At 35.2% G+C, this 17,383-nt stretch overlaps 3 protein-coding genes across 3 annotated transcripts; 1 reads left to right on the forward strand and 2 right to left on the reverse strand.

Moving 5' to 3' along the window:
* Nucleotides 1–510: 510 nt before the first annotated feature.
* negaly6 (neuromast-expressed gpi-anchored lymphocyte antigen 6) lies at nucleotides 511–3,537 on the reverse strand. The gene is made up of 5 exons (XM_079625615.1): nucleotides 3,407–3,537; nucleotides 3,043–3,156; nucleotides 2,808–2,957; nucleotides 2,593–2,703; nucleotides 511–1,732 (listed from the first exon to the last, which is right to left on the reverse strand). The coding sequence occupies exons 1-5, from the start codon at nucleotides 3,453–3,455 to the stop codon at nucleotides 1,518–1,520; spliced, it is 639 nt and encodes a 212-aa protein (XP_079481741.1). The 5' UTR covers nucleotides 3,456–3,537; the 3' UTR covers nucleotides 511–1,517.
* Nucleotides 3,538–5,677: 2,140 nt separating this feature from the next.
* LOC307005202 (urokinase plasminogen activator surface receptor) lies at nucleotides 5,678–6,939 on the reverse strand. Its single transcript, XM_079625103.1, has 4 exons — nucleotides 6,829–6,939; nucleotides 6,607–6,753; nucleotides 6,404–6,514; nucleotides 5,678–6,283 (listed from the first exon to the last, which is right to left on the reverse strand). Exons 2-4 carry the CDS (start codon nucleotides 6,725–6,727, stop codon nucleotides 6,072–6,074), a joined length of 444 nt encoding a protein of 147 aa, XP_079481229.1. The 5' UTR covers nucleotides 6,728–6,753; nucleotides 6,829–6,939; the 3' UTR covers nucleotides 5,678–6,071.
* A 2,832-nt stretch (nucleotides 6,940–9,771) lies between these two features.
* smg9 (SMG9 nonsense mediated mRNA decay factor) lies at nucleotides 9,772–17,132 on the forward strand. Its single transcript, XM_079626665.1, has 13 exons — nucleotides 9,772–10,290; nucleotides 10,632–10,712; nucleotides 10,836–11,064; nucleotides 13,313–13,410; nucleotides 13,518–13,630; nucleotides 13,737–13,848; nucleotides 13,934–14,029; nucleotides 14,290–14,375; nucleotides 14,742–14,848; nucleotides 14,992–15,099; nucleotides 15,182–15,307; nucleotides 16,215–16,356; nucleotides 16,529–17,132. Exons 1-13 carry the CDS (start codon nucleotides 10,147–10,149, stop codon nucleotides 16,605–16,607), a joined length of 1,521 nt encoding a protein of 506 aa, XP_079482791.1. The 5' UTR covers nucleotides 9,772–10,146; the 3' UTR covers nucleotides 16,608–17,132.
* The last annotated feature ends 251 nt before the right edge of the window (nucleotides 17,133–17,383 follow it).

Raw genomic sequence — 17,383 nt, forward strand, 5'->3', positions numbered from 1 at the left:
CCAAACTTGGTACATGTCATCACAAGCATGACTTGAGGCTACATGCTGCGTTTCGGCGCAGCGCAACCTACTGGTCCGGAGATACGAAAAATTGCTATTTTTTGTTATAACTTCTGAAAGGTTTGTCGAAAAATTATAAATGAATTTTTTACTAAAATACTTAATTTTATGAATGCGTGAACGTATTGTTACAAAACTTGGTATGGGTCATCGGCACGATACTCTCAAAGTGTCTGAGAAGTTTTGGAAAAAATTATTTACATGCTTATAACTTTGTTTTTTTTGGTTTACTTATTTTCACAGGAGTCATCTCCTTACATTTCTGAATCCTTGCCGAGTTTAACGATACTAATTATAGGTTTTGCCTCATGGTTAGCGCAATGTTGAAAATTAGCGCTTAAGAAGCATTTGCCAATATCTATGAAACCACTGTAGGAAGTTTAGAAACAGGTTGTTGACTACATGCTAATATCCAAATGTAAACATTTTGATAGTAAGTAGCAAAAAAATCCAATCAAAGACACCCATGGGTCATTTATTATGCTCTCATACATACAAATGTCTATAACTCCAAAATGAGATATTTGCACCAAATTTGACACGCATGTATGGGCTCACTCAGAGAACACAAAAAAGCGGTGGAACTGCTATAATAGAACAAAACAAGGACATTGCCATTAATTACAATATAATATGATATTAAATGCAACACTACGAATGCATTGGTGTACCGTTACTAAATTCAGTATGTGTCTTGATAATCCATTAATCAAATTTTTAGTTACTGTATATATGATTTTTCTGCCATTTTGCCTAAAATCATCTTTAAATGTCTTTAATTTCTCATTGTTGCAGTGGGTCTGACACTCCCAGCCATTGTCGTCTTTGCACTTGGCCCCGATAATTGCTTTTGGCCCCAAAGTTTTTTAAGGTATGTGTGTGCAAATATATTAAAGTAAGCAAAAGCGCAAAAAAAAGAGGTAATACAAGATCCTTTGAGATCATCAGATGTCATTTCCTTTGTCCATGGCAATTCAGAGACCCAAGGCATAAAAGATTTGTGCAACAATATGTTAGTGTATTGAAACGTGATTCTATTTAGAAAATCTACACCATCTTAAAAGCTAAATATCAGCAAACATAAGTGCACTGTTACACACCAGTTTCTGAAGAACAGGTTTTAACCAAAGCTGTGTTAATATACATATAAAAAAGCCTACAATAAAGTTACTGGCCATTGTTTGCAGATTTTTTTATAGCTTTTTTTGTGAATATTGCTAGAGGCAAAAATGTCTAAATGAAACTTTCAGTACATACAAAATAAAAACAGCCTGACAAAAATCCCGTAACACCGATGCTCACAGCCTCACACAATCTATACTTTTATAAGCATGATCTGGCTTTAACAGCATACATATTAGCATTTGTAATTAATCAGTACAACCAACATATAAGAATGTTGGTTGGATTTTATTTATTTATTAGTAGAATTGAAGCATCAGGGCACAACTGAAAGCTCAGAATGACATGTGTACGATGGCATACATCAGAAGCCCCAGCTGAAACCAGCGGCCCGGAGTGACGGGTTGAGCGCTGTTACAGAGAGGTCCTTCGCAGCAGGACATGTCCACTGATGATGTGCTGGACTGGCCGATCTGGGTGGACAGGTCACCACTACAGAAACTTCTGGTCGCACATCCTCTCATTATCATCTTCTGTCCATCAATATTGACTGTTGATAAAATGGTAGGATAAATTCAGGGCAGAAAGAAAGAAGAAATGTGTTCAAACATCTGATTCATGTCAACAAAAATGCATGGCACAAAAAAATATTATTTGGGGCAGTGAGCCTTTGAAAAATAAAACCGTTCCATCGCCCGCAGAGCATTCTCCAATGACATGTTATGTCAGCAATTCCCTTAAGCTGATATTATATCTCCTATATTTTCAAAACCAATCTAACCTCAGTTTTCTAATGCAATCTAATATACAATACCTTTAAGAATTTTGGGTGTTGTTAAGATGGCATATATATATATATTAAGAATTCTCCATTTATTTAGGCTAATAAAAAAATACGTAGGCTATTAGTCTACAATTTAAAATAGCTGGTTTCGATTTTAGTATTTTAACTTAAGGTTACAGACACTCTAAAAAATGCTGGGTTGTTTTAACCCAATTTTGGGTCAAATATGGACAAACCCAAACGTTGGATCAAATATGCAAGTTTGTCCATATTTGACCCAAAATTGGGTTAAAACAACCCAGCATTTTTTAGAGTGGAAAACCTTTGCTGATTGGCTTCTCAAGAAACATTTTTGAAAAGAGTTCTGCTAAGTGTGTGTGTGTGTGTGTGTGTGTGTGTGTGTGTGTGTGTGTGTGTGTGTGTGTGTGTGTCAGTCACACTATTAAATATAAAAATCTGATCTAATTAAGAAATAAAAAAAATTCCCTTAAAGCAGTGAATTGTGTTCAGTCCATTTTCTGCACTTTAAGTGTGGTTTGGAAATATTAACAATTCAATAGAGCTTTGTTTACTCAGACTGTGACAATTTTTATCTCACTACTCTCTTGTCTTGTGTTTTATCTTACCTCTTGCCTTGATACAATGATCTTCATCGTCAACACAAGCTAAAGTTGATGAGCAGTCTTCTCCATTGCAGGTGAAACAATCCATCCCATTTGGGATCCTACTGGGTGATTCTATGAAATATGCATAATTAAAGCAACAACATATGCTGTACTCTTATAATTTTAAATATGCTTGACTCTTATGTATATATTATTGTCTCTTATGTTAAACGTACCTGGTTCGCTTTGGTTATTATTACACAGGTTAGTGCCGCAGCACTCATTGTTCATAACTATATTTGTTATTCCAAAGTTTACAGATGCAGTCACACATTGTGTAGTAACGGAGCAGTTCTTCATAATCATGTCAGCCAATTTGTTGTTTCCTACAGTAGAAATTTACATTGGACTCGTTTTTAGAACATAAGACAGTGAATTTCAGTTCAAATATTGAGTCTGCCACACACTTGCCTGTATAAGATGTGGTTTTCATGGTCCCACACTGACCGACAGGACACTCTACTTTAGTTTCAACGCATTTATTTGACGTCTCAGGAATGCACTGATAGCAGGTTAGGGAATTTACTGAAATTGAACAAGTCTAAATAAATATTTAAGCACTGCAATTTTAAACATACAAACATTTAAAAATAAATGTATCTTAGTAAAGTATGGTCAAAGCATATCATTTCAGGATGGCATAACGCAAAGTAAATCTTAAGGAAATAAATGATAGGCCTACTACATTGATACTATTACAGGACAGCAAAGCCTACAAAATAATTTACTTAATACTAAATAATAAAGGGTGTGTAAAAAAAAATCCAACAATTACCTTTGTAGAAAAGTGTACTCATAAGAATAAAGAGGATAAACTGTGCCATTTTGATTTGAGCTCAGACTGAGATGAGAAGGGAGGGACAGGAGACTACATCCCTCGGAAACATGAAACATGCTGAAACTGATACTGTTCCCTCAACAAAAAAAGAAAGGGGGAAAAAAAGTTGCCAACGTGTCACAACTATAATTTTCTAGTTTTTAAAGTGAATCTGAAGACTTGAAACTTGTTGGTTTATTGATTGATACTGGTATGAGAATGTATAGTATGTGTGAGGGAGAGATGGAGAATTCATGTTATTTTATGTTTTTTTTATTGTAGAACAGTAGAGAAAAATAGGAAAGAAGTGGGAGAAAAGGGGGGAATATGATCATGATGTGACCTAATCATGCGCTACATGTGTTGTATGGCTGTGTGTTGTATTAAATATTTCTTTAGGTATCTTTCTTTATATAATTAATCACTGCATCATACTGTTTTTGAACCAAAACTATTAAAAATATGAAATGTTTATCTTCTCTTTTACTTTTATGTTGCAGGCCTGCATTTAAATCTTTCTTTATAATGCTACAAATAATGGTAATTTAAATAGCAGTTTATGGTAATATAGGACTGTAATTTAACTGTCGGCCCATGGCTACAAAGGCCCATGGCCTCTTCAGAAATTATTAAAGGGCACCTATTATGACATTTAAAATGTTCCTAATGTTGTTTAGGGAGTCCCCAACAACAGTTGTACATGCATGCAATGACAAAAAACACTTTTGTTTTCGTATAATATGCATTTATTTTTACCTGATTTGCTCACCGACTCCCAAATGATTCGTTTAACGACTCGTTTTCCAAACCCCTCCTTTGCGCGACGCTAATCTGCGTTGATTGGTCAGATGACCCAGCAGTGTTTACAGAGATAATACTTATTTTTAACACGGAGTACAATGATGCTTTTATCAATTAAATTGTATTATAATAATGATTATAGTCCACTGCTTTATAGTTTGTAGTAAAAAACGAAAAATAAGATAAATAATTTAATGTTATGTTAGCGAGCATAGCCCAGAGTTCATATTGTAAAAGCACAATCAGTCTTTGTTTGCGTTCGCCCGATGCATAAACATAACGTTTTTACAAAAAAAAAAATGCAGTTACGTTACAGTTATTACTCTATTCTTTAGACAACTCCGAAAACAACGACAAACACTTCACATATCTCAATACAATTGTCATTGAAGACCTAGAAGCTAAACGGTGCTTACACAACAAACAAAATAATAATTAAGCATGCTACATAAAACATAAAAGCAACAATTATTAATAACACTTACAGGTTGTGATACGGAGGAGGAAGCTGATGCAAATACACTTGGAACTGAACCTTCCTTCAATATCAGCCGGCTCGCGAATCCAAGTTTGATTGCATTTAAAAAGCAATCGTCTTCAAAATGACGCGAACAAAGCACAAGGCTCGGACTATACTTCTGTGGTATAGTGAATTGTAGCCACTTAGTCTTCAAATGCTCCTCCTTGGGCAGATGAAAAAAGTTTGCTTTTGAGCCGCACTTCAGAACACAGCGTCTCGTCGCCATGATATTTTCCCTGGCCTTGGAGCGCAATAAGTGGGCGTATCGTATTCAAATAACTTGACAAGTTGACGTCATCTAGTCAGAGAAAAAGCTTCGGTCTTCTAACGATTCATAAAAATGACTCAGAGTCGACTCTCACTTTTGAAAGACAATAACTTTATATACGGTGCACTTTCATATTTCAAACTTTGCAGGATGTTTTTGTTCACTTAGATCTATGTTACACACTACATGAAAGGTAAATTTCAAAATTCCATAATAGGTGCCCTTTAATATTTTTTTCTTATGGAAATGGCTGATTTGTTTCTGTGTGACCGGTTTTATGCCGGATCTTTTTTCAGTATTGTTTTCTTTTTCTTCAAACATTCAAGGAAAACAGTAGTTTGTCATGATACAACCCCTTTAAAATATTTTTTACAATCATTTATTTTAGCCCCATATTCCAGAATTTGTATGAAACTAGGTTGGCTTAGTATAATAACAACAAGCCTTTTATATATATATATATATATATATATATATATATATATATATATATATATATATATATATATATATATATATATATATATATATATATATTGCTAATGGTACACTGTAAAAAGGTTATGATCAATAAATTATGACAACATATGATTTTACATTGCTTTAACTCATCAAAATAAGCAATTTTCAACCTTTTGTTATGCAAGATTCAACTCATTTAAGGCAGTTTAATGTAATTTAAGTTTCAATGACTAAAATACTTAAGTTGACTGTACTAATTTAAGGCAGCTGCAACTTTCTTTCTTTTTTTACAGTGTAGAATGCTATGGAACTGTTTACAAAATATATAAAGATGCTCACATGAAAAACAAGAACATTTTAAACATCCTTACTTAAAATAAGTATTTCTTATACAATTTCCTCCACCACCAGAGGTCTCCATCTCCTCCTTTCTATTGACAGATAAAAAAAAATAAAAATAAACGTTTTTGTGAATAACCAACTGGTTCCAAAACCAAACCAAACGTTAAAATGTATTGAAGTCATTGCATTACAAATGTTTTGCAAAGTAAATCGTTCGAATCATGTATCATTCAGAACACAAATATAGAGAGAAGAGGTACCAGCATCACAAAATAAACTCTCAAGCTCTGAGCAGCGTTACACAGGTTTCCCTCACAACATTTAACGTAAACGCCAAAGCCAAAGCCCGGACCGGGTAATCCCAGATATTGTGTTGCGTTGAGCCCACAGAACAACTTGCTTGAACATCCTTTCATGGTCACATTCTTGCCACCGATGTCAACTGAAAGAAAAAAAGAGCTGGTGAATAAGTTTAATGTCTTAAATAAAAACTACCAATATTTTGCAGTGGTATTCTGTCTATGCATTGATTAATTAAAACATGATAAAAAAATGGCTTCACCTGTTGTAATAAAGCACTGAGTCTCATCACCCTCACAAGCCAACGAGTTTGAGCAGTACATGCCATTGCAGGAGAAACATGTCTTCCCATTGAGAGATTGTTGTGGCAAATCTGTACAGGTTACATAAATAAATAAATGATGATGAAATAAATCAATATAAAATAACATCAAGAGAAAAAAAAAATACCTCATACTCACTAACCTGGTGCATTTTGAGAGTTGCATAAATCTGCATTACAGCATTGAGAGCTGAGGGTCACTTTGCTTTGTCCAGAATTCATGCTCCCATTAACACACACATATGAATCTCCGCAGATCTTCATGCTGCTATTGCTTAGTTTTCTGCCATCTGCAAAGACCAACATTAAACCCCTTCAGTAACAAAAACGTACACATTTTTCAGAATCGTGTTATTCTTTCTTACATGCGTAAACGGTTGTGGTCTTGGAGCCACAACGAGATGGACAGGTTATTAAACTTTGTGGGCATGTTCCTGATAGGCCTGGACATCCATTACACCTCAGTGTCAGTGCTAAAAAATAAGATAAATAACACATTGAAATAATGAATTTGTTTACGAAAGGAAGCACCAATCGTATACAGGAATGCCTATTTGTATCTTATACATTATTTAAATAAACAAACAAGAATAGGTTTGTAAATTGTTGAGCAGAGTCAGTTACAATAGTACACATTTAAAATATACTGTCCACACTTTACCTTTGGAGAAAAACACACAGGTGAGAAGCAGAGTGATGTGCAGTGCCATAGTTTGACTGAGTGAAGGATGTCAGCTTGACGGGATGAGAATATATGCATTTCCACAGGCTTGATTTGCATTGCATAGCAAGGATCATTACAAGCAAGCACTAAAACAATCCTGATTTCATTCAGGAAGTACATTTGTTAAGCCGAATGCAAAATATCCTCTGTCAGAACTTGCATCAAGGAGGAAAATAAATAAATAAGTAAAAATGCCAGAAAAGTAAAGTCCCGTCAATTCACCTTTATTTATATAGAGTTTTGCACAATATTGTTTCAAAGCAGCCATACTTTGTTCATCTTGTTAACATCAGTTAATGCAGTAGGTGTCATGATTTTTTTTTTGTACAGCATTTATTAATCTTGATAAATATAACTGAATAAATATAATATTGGTTGATGATAATGTATGTTTTTCAATACATTCACTTTTTCACTTGGAATGTTTTTGTTTTTAGTGAAAGATATTATCACAAGTTAAGAAATGATCAATGTAAAAGTATTTTTCATTGTCATGAAACCTATGGATTGCATTAACAAATTGAACCTGTTTGTAAAGTGTTTATATATTGTAAAAGGGATATAATGAAATGAAATGAAGGTCAGTGAGGTCCAGTGCTGTTTTGGGCCCCACTGACTTTCATTATATGGACAAATCACTTCAAAATATCTACTTTTTTTGTTCCACTGAATAAAATATTCAGTAGTCAATAACGCACTCATCACCCTTTCCCTTTAAGACATCACCCAGTGCACTGCATTTCTTTTATCACACTTTATGGTATCTTTATGTGTTCACATAATTGTTTAGGTACAATGTACTTATTGTGTTGTTTATTTTGCAAAGATGTTTTGCTGCTATTGAGATGAGATAGGACAGGTTTGGTGGTATGGTTAGGTTTAAGGGTGGGTTAGGGTGTAAGGGAAGGCTCAACAGAGTAATTATAGATGTAATTACAGAAATGAATCTATAGATATAATATACAGTGCTATGCATAAGTTTAGACACCCATGCTAAAGTTGACTAAAAAGAGGAATAAAAAATCATCTTTTGGAAATTGAACTTAATGCCTTAATTTAAAAAAATAGGAAAAATCCAACCTTTAAGGACACCAATTTTCTTTGTGAATGAATAATGTATCGTAAATAAATAAATGTTCTTCCTTAAAATACAGGGTGCATAAGTTTGGACACCCCTATGTTAAATCCCCATAGAGGCCGGCAGATTTTTATTTTTAAAGGCCAGTTACTATATGGATCCAGGATACTATGCATCCTGATAAAGTTCCCTTGGCCTCTGGAATTAAAATATCCCCACATCATCACATATCCTTCACCATACCTAGAGATTGGCATGGTTTTATTTCAGTTAGCCTAACAGCTGGTTTGATTTGCATTGAGAGATGATCTTATGGAAAGTACTCCATGCCAATCTCTAGGTATGGTGAAGGGTATGTGATGATGTGGGGATATTTTAATTCCAGAGGCCAAGGGAACTTTATCAGGATGCAGAGTATCCTGGATCCATGAAGTAACTGGTCTTTAAAAATAAAAATCTGCCGGCCTCTATGGGAATTTAACATAGGGGTGTCCAAACTTATGCACCCTGTATTTTAAGGAAGAACATTTATTTATTTACGATACATTATTCATTCACAAAGAAAATTGGTGTCCTTAAAGGTTGGATTTTTCCTATTTTTTTTAATTAAGGCATTAAGTTCAATTTCCAAAAGATGATTTTTTATTCCTCTTTTTAGTCAACTTTAGCATGGGTGTCTAAACTTATGCATAGCACTGTATGTACAGTGTAAAACACGTATGCCTACACAATATGTACATTGTATCAAATGATGAATTTGAATGCTAATACATAGTCAAAGACACTTAATGAAGTGAGACATAGTTTTAAATAAATTATATGTATTTCATAAATGTGTCACACTCATACACTCTAAAAAATGCTGGGTTGTTTCAACCCAATTTTGGGTCAAATATGGACAAACCTAAACGTTGGGTTAAAAATGTAATGTAAATATTTAACCCAACGGCTGGGTTTGTCCATATTTTACCCAAAATTGGGTTGAAACAACCTAGCATTTTTTTAGAGTGTACATATATCACAGATGGCTAGTCCTTTCCTACATCTATGCATTTTTATAAGAATGCAAATGTCATGTTGACATGACATGTTTAGTTTTTCCCTATTTTTGCATTTTTCTGTGATGCTGACATTTTTAAAACAAATTTTTGTAATGATGCTTGTGTGCACAATGACATGCATGACTGGTGCTGACTGCTGAGACTTTGTGTATAGGCTACATGGCTACTATAATGAAACATTTAATTGAATCTTAAAAGTGCAAGTTTGAATTATTAATGTGACAATTTATTATGTATTATTATTTATTAGGCTATGTGTCGACTTATTATATAAAAAAAAAAAAAAAAAAAAAAAATATTAATTATTATTTAGTATGCTTAACTGTCTTAGAGAGCTTTGCTGGGCAAACAAACAAATAAATAAATACAATTTTATATTACTGTGTAATATTTATATTAGGCTATACAATGCTATTTTATATAGTTTGACTGCCCATGCTATTTTATGAACCAAATGATCGGAACCAAAATCCGACATTGCGTTTCCCCATCGGCCTATTTTCAGGTTCGTACCGACAACAGTCTGGAACCTGTGGACGCTGACATCTTCTTTTTAAATACTACAATATCGTAGAAGAAATATAAATGAGCCATTAGTCATTCATCAGTAAGTAATGGCTGTCGACAGTCCGAATATGTGAGCTATTAGTTATTACTATATTTTGATATGTAATGCCCTGCCTTATATTTACACTAACGTTATACAAGTTAGAATGGAAAATACTCGTTGTGAACATTAACTGCTTTCCAAGCTTTGCAAGAATAGTCATAATAGTAAGAAGTCCAGCACTCGATAGTAGTATCTAGCAAGCGAGCAAGCATGTCTGAGTCCGGTCACAGTCAGCCCGGTATGTACGGACAGGGGAGGAGGAGGAGGCGACGGCGAGACCGAGACCCAGGACCGCCTGGACAAAACCTCTCCGGCCCTAGTCGGGATCGAGACTACATTCCTCGTGAGCGCAGGGTGAGATTCTGTGCCAAAGCAGGAGCTGTCTACCTAAACATGATTTTTGAATGAGGAGTTAAACATATTATAAATGTATCATTTATATTATAAATGTGAAACATTTATATTTTTTTTCTACTTACTATAATAATGCTTGTTTAGATTTATTTTAATTGTGTTTTCTTCTGTACTTTGATCTGTTTTTAGTATTGATTTAAATAATTAAATACTTGTTTATTTTATTGAAAACTATTATTTATTTTAATCTTATTTTTTATTGATCCCCTAGCTCTCTTTTGCGTTTTTAAAAACTTGATATGTAGATTTAAAAAAAATATATTATTATCATGTATTCTCAGGATGGGAGTGAGGAAGCTACAGGACCTCTTCTACAGAAGACCCCCATTATTCTTGCTAAACCTCCAGGAGAGCGAATAAGTGTACAAATATAATTTATGTTTATCCTACACAAGCAAACAATATAAGTGAATAGTTCATTCTTGCTTAGGTTTGTTTTGTATATAGAACTACTGATGTATAATCTTGTCTTGGTTCGGTTTCAGTCCAAACCAAGTGCTCCAGTGAGTGGAGCCGCTTCTTTGGAAAAGCCGATCATGCTCATTAAGACCAGAGATGAAGGGGGAAAACCTGGGAACACTCCTGATGTGCCTCCTTCAGCCTCAGGTGCAGGAACCGTCAAACTGGAGAGGGAAGGTCAGCGACCAACTCAACCTGTGTATCAAATCCAGAACAGAGGCATGGGCTCGGCTGCGTCCGGTGGAGCTGTGGATCGTCAGTAATTTTCTCACGTTTCTCTCCTTAAGGCCCCGATATACTTATGGCGAAGTTGTTTTTCGTTCTTCTCTTTGAGGGAAAAAGAAGTTTGAAATAAGTGAGCAGCGATATAATGTTAGTGAATATCCCGAAGCCGCCCACACTGCTGAGAGTGCGTTTAAATGAATGTGTTGTTAATATGTGATGCGCGCTTTCCTTTCAATAACAAAATAAACAACAAAAATTACAGCGATGAGAAAACAGTAGTTAAGAAAGCATCTGATTATAGCGATGTGGTGTTTGCACAAGCTCTGCATTTCGGTACTCCATTAAAGTCACGTCACGTTTATTTATATACCACTTTATATTAAAGTTGTCAAAAGTACCGACTTCAATACCAAGTCGGTACTGATATTTAAAAAATTTTATACTTTGAGCACTGTTGAGCGGAATCGGATATGTCTGTGATTGGCTACAATGATCAGCGCACATGAGCGTTTGAAAGTGTTGTAAAAAGCGTAACGGGAGCATTAGAAAGCACAAGCAGGCGTCTCTCAGTGGACCGGTCCACTGATAGATGCCTACTTTCAAACGCTCCTGTGTGTATCTGTGTAAGCGCTCGCCGAAGTGCGTCATTGATGTATATTTACAACATATTTTTGAAGCACTGATCATTGTAGCCAATCACAAACATATTTGATGAGCGCGTGAGTACAATGGCCATTCCGAGGTGTTTATGATTCCTGGTCAATAGCGCTCAAAACGTCACATTAAAAAAATTCCAGTATCGACTTGGTACTGAAGTTGGTACTTTTGACAACACTACGTCTACTTTATATAATAGATTGCATAAATCAAACAGCTTAACAGTATTACACATGAAAAACAGTGTCAGTGTCTCTTTTAATTAGAATTACAACTTAGATTTCTACTATAACGCTTTACACCAGTGTTCATGTTTTTACACCTTCACGGACTGAATAGAAGAAATTAACCGGAGAAGATTTCCACGTCAAGATTTCTCAGAGCCACACCTACCTATTACATAATCCCCACAGACTAATGGTAGTTTGAAGGTGTTCACCAGCCAGCCACCACCTTTTCTGGAAAGTTCACTCTGGCAAGCTGTTTTAAACACCAAAAAAACATTTGGCCTGATTTTGTTCAAACTGACGTCACACCGGTTCGTTCTTCAATTTCGCTTGAAGTAAATCGGGGCCTTAAAAGTCACCACGAAATCAAAATGGACTAATCTTCTTCTTTTTTTAAAATTAATTTATTGGATTTTTGTTAAACATAGCAAAACCACACAGTACATATAAACCTACACATACTCATTCACACACCAACCACAGAATAACTCCCACAACATCCAACAATAACACAAAAGGGGTGGAAGGGTAAAAAATTGTAGACCTTTTTTTAAAGTGCCATAAATATCAACTTTCAGTATTTTTTATTGACCTCCATTGAGAGTTTTGAAGTTGTTCAGTTATTACAATTAAACATTTTTTAAGAGCTTGTTCATCATAAACGGCTGAATTTACATATGCTTGACCTGCATATTCCAAAATCTATCAGAAGGCATTTTACATCGCAGGCTCAATCATTTGAACATCAAATGTACTCCATGTCTCCATCTCTGGTTGGCATTATTTGAGATCAGATGATACAGGTTATGCGATATATGTCCTGTGAATCCGTCAAGAAAATAAAATTCTTTCTTTTTCAAAGAGAATCAAATCTCTAGCTCTAAATGCTTCATTGCATCCCCCTAATCGGATTTAAGTGTGTATGTGCAGCTTTCTGTTTACAGTTTAATAACAATAATGATGCTAGTAGATTGACGAAGGAAATATACTATGTTCTGCAATTTTTTTAGCTGTATTAGAGTCTACAATTCCTAGACCCGCCATCAAGGCATCTAAATCAATAGGCTTTTGCATTAGTCTCGGAAATATCAGAAAAACACCGTTCCAGTAGATTTATAGCTGTGGATGACTTCTTATTTTTTATGTAATTTTTCCGCCACAAGAGTGGGACAACCCGTTACTCACATGAGATCAGATAAATCATAATAAATACTGCAATATTCCTTTAAAAACTAAGAATTGTCATTTTTGATTTCATGGGGACTTTAACTCATCTTTATAATGACAGTGGTTCAACGCAGATATTTACACACTTTAAACTGTTATTATGTGTCTGTTTTATTTATTGATTTATTCTGTGATAAACTAATCATCTTTCACTATGTGATTTTCAGCTGTGATTGGCCAGACTAAGCTCCTCCCCCCTGAGAAGATGAAGCACAGCATTAAGCTGGTGGATGACCAAATGAATTGGTGTGACAGCGCTATGGAGGCAAGGGCATGTTTATTCTGTTAATACATTAATAATGTTGTGTTTTGTATCTTGTGCATAATAGTCGGGTGAATGTGTGCTGAATGTGTGTTTACTGTGTATCTCAGTATCTGCGAGATCAGACGGATATGTTAGTAGTTGGAGTTATTGGGCTACAAGGCACTGGCAAGTCCACAATCATGTCTCTCCTGTCTGCTAACAGCCCTGAGGAGGACCAGAGGTTAGTCCTTCATCAACATCATGATTCTGTATTTCTTACCAATTTATTCGCCTTGTATTCCACTTCATTGTTATTGGGTTTCACCCATTGATTCTCTGTTAAACAGGGCGTATGTATTCAGAGCTCAGACGCAGGAGATCAAGGAGAGAGCTGGGAACCAGAGCAGTGGAATCGATTTCTACATCACTCAGGAGAGGGTCATCTTTCTGGACACGCAGGTCAGACTGTAGAGTCACACAGAACAGTGCTGTTTTCAGAATGTAGGCAGCTACTTGATAAAATAGTGCTTTTTGTCATCTTCAGCCAATTTTGAGCCCTTCTATTTTGGATCATCTCATTAACAATGACCGCAAGCTTCCGCCCGAATACAACCTCCCACACACGTATGTGGAGATGCAGGTGAGTGGTTGAAGGACACTATATGTCATGTACCATTTTACAAATAATTTTGTTCAATAATATAAAAATATATATTAATAATTACTACAGTATGCCATGTTTTAATATTATTAACGATGTCAGACTTTTACTAATAGTATTCTATAGATTATATGTCATGTACCGTGCAATATGCAAATAATACTACTTAATAAAAAATATATATTCTAAACTGAAATTTTCCCCTTTTCTTTTTCCCCATTTCCAACTGTTTGGTTTAGTCTCTGCAGATCACTGCCTTCCTCTTTACCGTATGTCATGTTGTGATTGTGATGCAGGACTGGTTCACCGATATCAACTTATATAGGTATGCTAATTACTTCATTGCACATATGCTTCAATTATAAGGACATGGAAATAATTTTACAAAATTTGAACAATCAGTTTCATAACTATATATGCACTGTATATACATTACTGTTCAAAATGTTTTTTTGAGTCTCTAAGGCATTTAAAACACTAAAAACAGTCATATTTTGAATGATTACAAACTAAAATAACTTGTATCTTAATATATTTTAAAATGTACCCTGGCATCCTGGCCAAATTTGCCCTCTGTCTGTCATCATGGCCTCCTATTCATCCCCATACATTATATATTGGCTTCATCACTCCGTCTCCTGAGTCTGGAGACTCTATGTGGCATAAAACTAACAGCCGTGTCCGTAAGCAGGTTTCTGCAGACTGCTGAGATGCTGAAACCCTCGACTCCATCTGCCAGTCATGACAGCACCGGCTCCTCAGGGGCAGATGATGGCTCTGAGTATTACCCCCACATAGGTAAGAAAACTATAAATGTTCTGTCATATGGGCTGTAATAAATTTGACTTTAACATTCATAATATGTGAAGCTGCTGGCAAATGCTCACAGATTTAGTTGTGTATAAGGGTTTAACGCATGTCTTTTCTTTCTATTTTCATAGTTTTCTTGCAGAACAAAGCGAGGAGGGAGGAGTTCTGTCCAAGAAACCTGAAGAAGATGCATATGGCTGTTGACAAGCTTATGGCCCATTCCCACTTAAAATATAAAGGTCAGTTCCCTTTACGTGACAGTAAACACATTCATTAACACCACGTGATTGGTGATTTATTTATTTTTGCTTCCTGTTGAAGGCACATTATCCATGCTGGATTGTAACATATTCCCTGGACTGAGTCGAGATTACTTGGAGGCAGAAGTCAATCTTTTCCTCTTACCTATGATGGAGAATGATGGGGAAGATGCTTTGACAAGAGCAGGTCAGAAAATATTTGTTGTTTAGCTAAATGCTAAGCTAAATATCAGAAGTGTAGCATCATTTCAAGGAACAAGCCCAAAGAAACCTTTTTTATGTGTCATAACCAAAAGTTTTCCCGGAAGTCAAGAAGCATTTTTTGTTATTTTTGTTTTTTTAGTGAAATACATTTTTAGTGCTAAATACTGCTGTTCATTGCTTTGTTTTTGATAAAATTTATAATGAGTAATAAAAAAATAACACAATTTTTATATTACAAAAAATAATAAATTAGATGTTTTATTACTTATAAAACTTTCACTCTCACACTTCACACTAAATGTTTTTTCATAGTTTCTAATAACTATTAGCGGAAATACACACTTTTTTTTGGCATGTAGGAACTGGGAATAATTTTAGTAAAAGAAACTCAGCTCCTCCTTCAGAGTAGGGTCTAACCCAGCCCAAAAGGGTAGCTGAACACATGCCACCAGACACCGGTACCCGCCATTTAAAAAAAGTTGTGTGAACATACTGTACTTACTCCACAAACTAACCCCACGAACATGGAAAACAGCGATACATGGACCGACGCTGAATTTCAGGCGCTTCTCAACCGCTACGGAGTTGTTGGCGCTGTTGAATGCCATGCTTAAATGATGTCACTGTCTGCCCGTTTATGTCACTTCAGATTCCCTCCTGGCTGTGCGAATGCTACCAGGATAATTTACTTTATAGAGCTTGTATACACTACATGTATTGTCAGAGATCTCATGCAAGTAGGCCTTTAAAATGACACAACAGTTTTCTATATCTTTCTCATGAACACTATAATGGATAGATATTTTCATTTATAGCAAGCATGATTCTCCATTGTCCTTGAAGAACCTTCTAACTTCAGTTCCATATGGTCTGTGTATTTTGTGCACCAGGTTCAGGCCCCCCTCTTTTCTCTTTGCTGCCTGGTTACAGAGGTCATCCCAGCTTTTCCTCACTGGTTTCTAAATTCCGCAGTCAGATCCTGGCTATGTCCCGCTGTCAGCTCTCGCACACAATCCTCACTGAGAAAAACTGGTAATGCTTCTGTTCTTCCTTATGGAACTGTATTCTATATTTAAGTGTACATTTTATACATCATTTGAATGAAATATTTAAATTAAGAAAATATCAAACAATAGTATTTCCATTTATGCATGTACATTTGAATTCATATCAAGACAATGGATGGCTGCATGTGTTTTTACAGGTTTCACTATGCAGCTAGAATTTGGGATGGAGTTAAGAAGTCATCTGCACTCTCTGAGTATAGCCGGCTGCTGTCATAGTCATGATGGTGTCAAGAAACCTGTGTTTTCATTGTTAAAGAGGACTGGGCCTCTTCTCAGATGATTTCAGGCAGGAGGCAGTTCTCGAAGAAAAGAAGTGCAGTAGCGCTGAATGAGGTTTAACCAGCGTCTTCTGTGAGGCCTGGATCACAACAGCGGAGTGCTTTGCAGTTTAGGATGAGTTGTATTCTGAGTTGTTTATTTGACAAAAACTAGGTGCAAGCAGGTGCCTGACAAGGACCATTCAGGAAATGTGCTAAACTCTTGTTATTGCAAGAGATGACGTGCAAAGATTCAGTGATGTTAACATTTTTCTTTATGTAGTAAATATGTGAAGAGGCTTGTGATTTTTTATTATTATTATATTTTATTCAGCTGATGTAAATAAAACAGTATGATACAGCACACTTTTCAGAAATCTGTGTTTGAACAAAAACTTGTACCCTAGATGCAATTGCAGAATGATTTTTCTGTATAAATGTTTCATAAGATCGAAAATAAAGATGTTATTTGTTTCATCTTTAATTTCTAGGTAGTTCAATTTAATTTTATCAGTCATCAATCAATATTCCATTTGCACCTTTTTTTTTTTTTTAGGAAAATTGCTAAATCATCATTAATTGTTTATCAGATATTATTACTCAAAGCTATCATAATTGCAAGATAACATTCAATCAATACTGTATACAATCCTGTGTATGATATTTACAATATATACAGGACAAATTGTTTGAAATATTTATGGTTTGTGAATATTGTTTGTTTTAATACTTGTA

This window comes from Phoxinus phoxinus (genome assembly GCF_949152265.1).
Source record: "Phoxinus phoxinus genome assembly, chromosome: 10".
NCBI lineage: Eukaryota > Metazoa > Chordata > Actinopteri > Cypriniformes > Leuciscidae > Phoxinus > Phoxinus phoxinus.

Coding starts and splice junctions, on each gene's coding strand:
- LOC307005202 (XM_079625103.1), bottom strand. CDS start 6,727: ATGAAGATCTGCGGAGATTCATATGTGTGTGTTAATGGGAGCATGAAT. Junction 6,515..6,606: donor CAACTCTCAAAATGCACCAG/GTTAGTGAGTAT, acceptor TAACCTGTACAG/ATTTGCCACAACAATCTCTC. Junction 6,284..6,403: donor TCAGTGCTTTATTACAACAG/GTGAAGCCATTT, acceptor TTTTTCTTTCAG/TTGACATCGGTGGCAAGAAT.
- smg9 (XM_079626665.1), top strand. CDS start 10,147: ATGTCTGAGTCCGGTCACAGTCAGCCCGGTATGTACGGACAGGGGAGG. Junction 13,849..13,933: donor TCATCTTTCTGGACACGCAG/GTCAGACTGTAG, acceptor TGTCATCTTCAG/CCAATTTTGAGCCCTTCTAT. Junction 14,030..14,289: donor ACACGTATGTGGAGATGCAG/GTGAGTGGTTGA, acceptor TGTTTGGTTTAG/TCTCTGCAGATCACTGCCTT.
- negaly6 (XM_079625615.1), bottom strand. CDS start 3,455: ATGGCACAGTTTATCCTCTTTATTCTTATGAGTACACTTTTCTACAAA. Junction 3,157..3,406: donor GAGTACACTTTTCTACAAAG/GTAATTGTTGGA, acceptor GTTCAATTTCAG/TAAATTCCCTAACCTGCTAT. Junction 2,704..2,807: donor TAATAACCAAAGCGAACCAG/GTACGTTTAACA, acceptor CATATTTCATAG/AATCACCCAGTAGGATCCCA.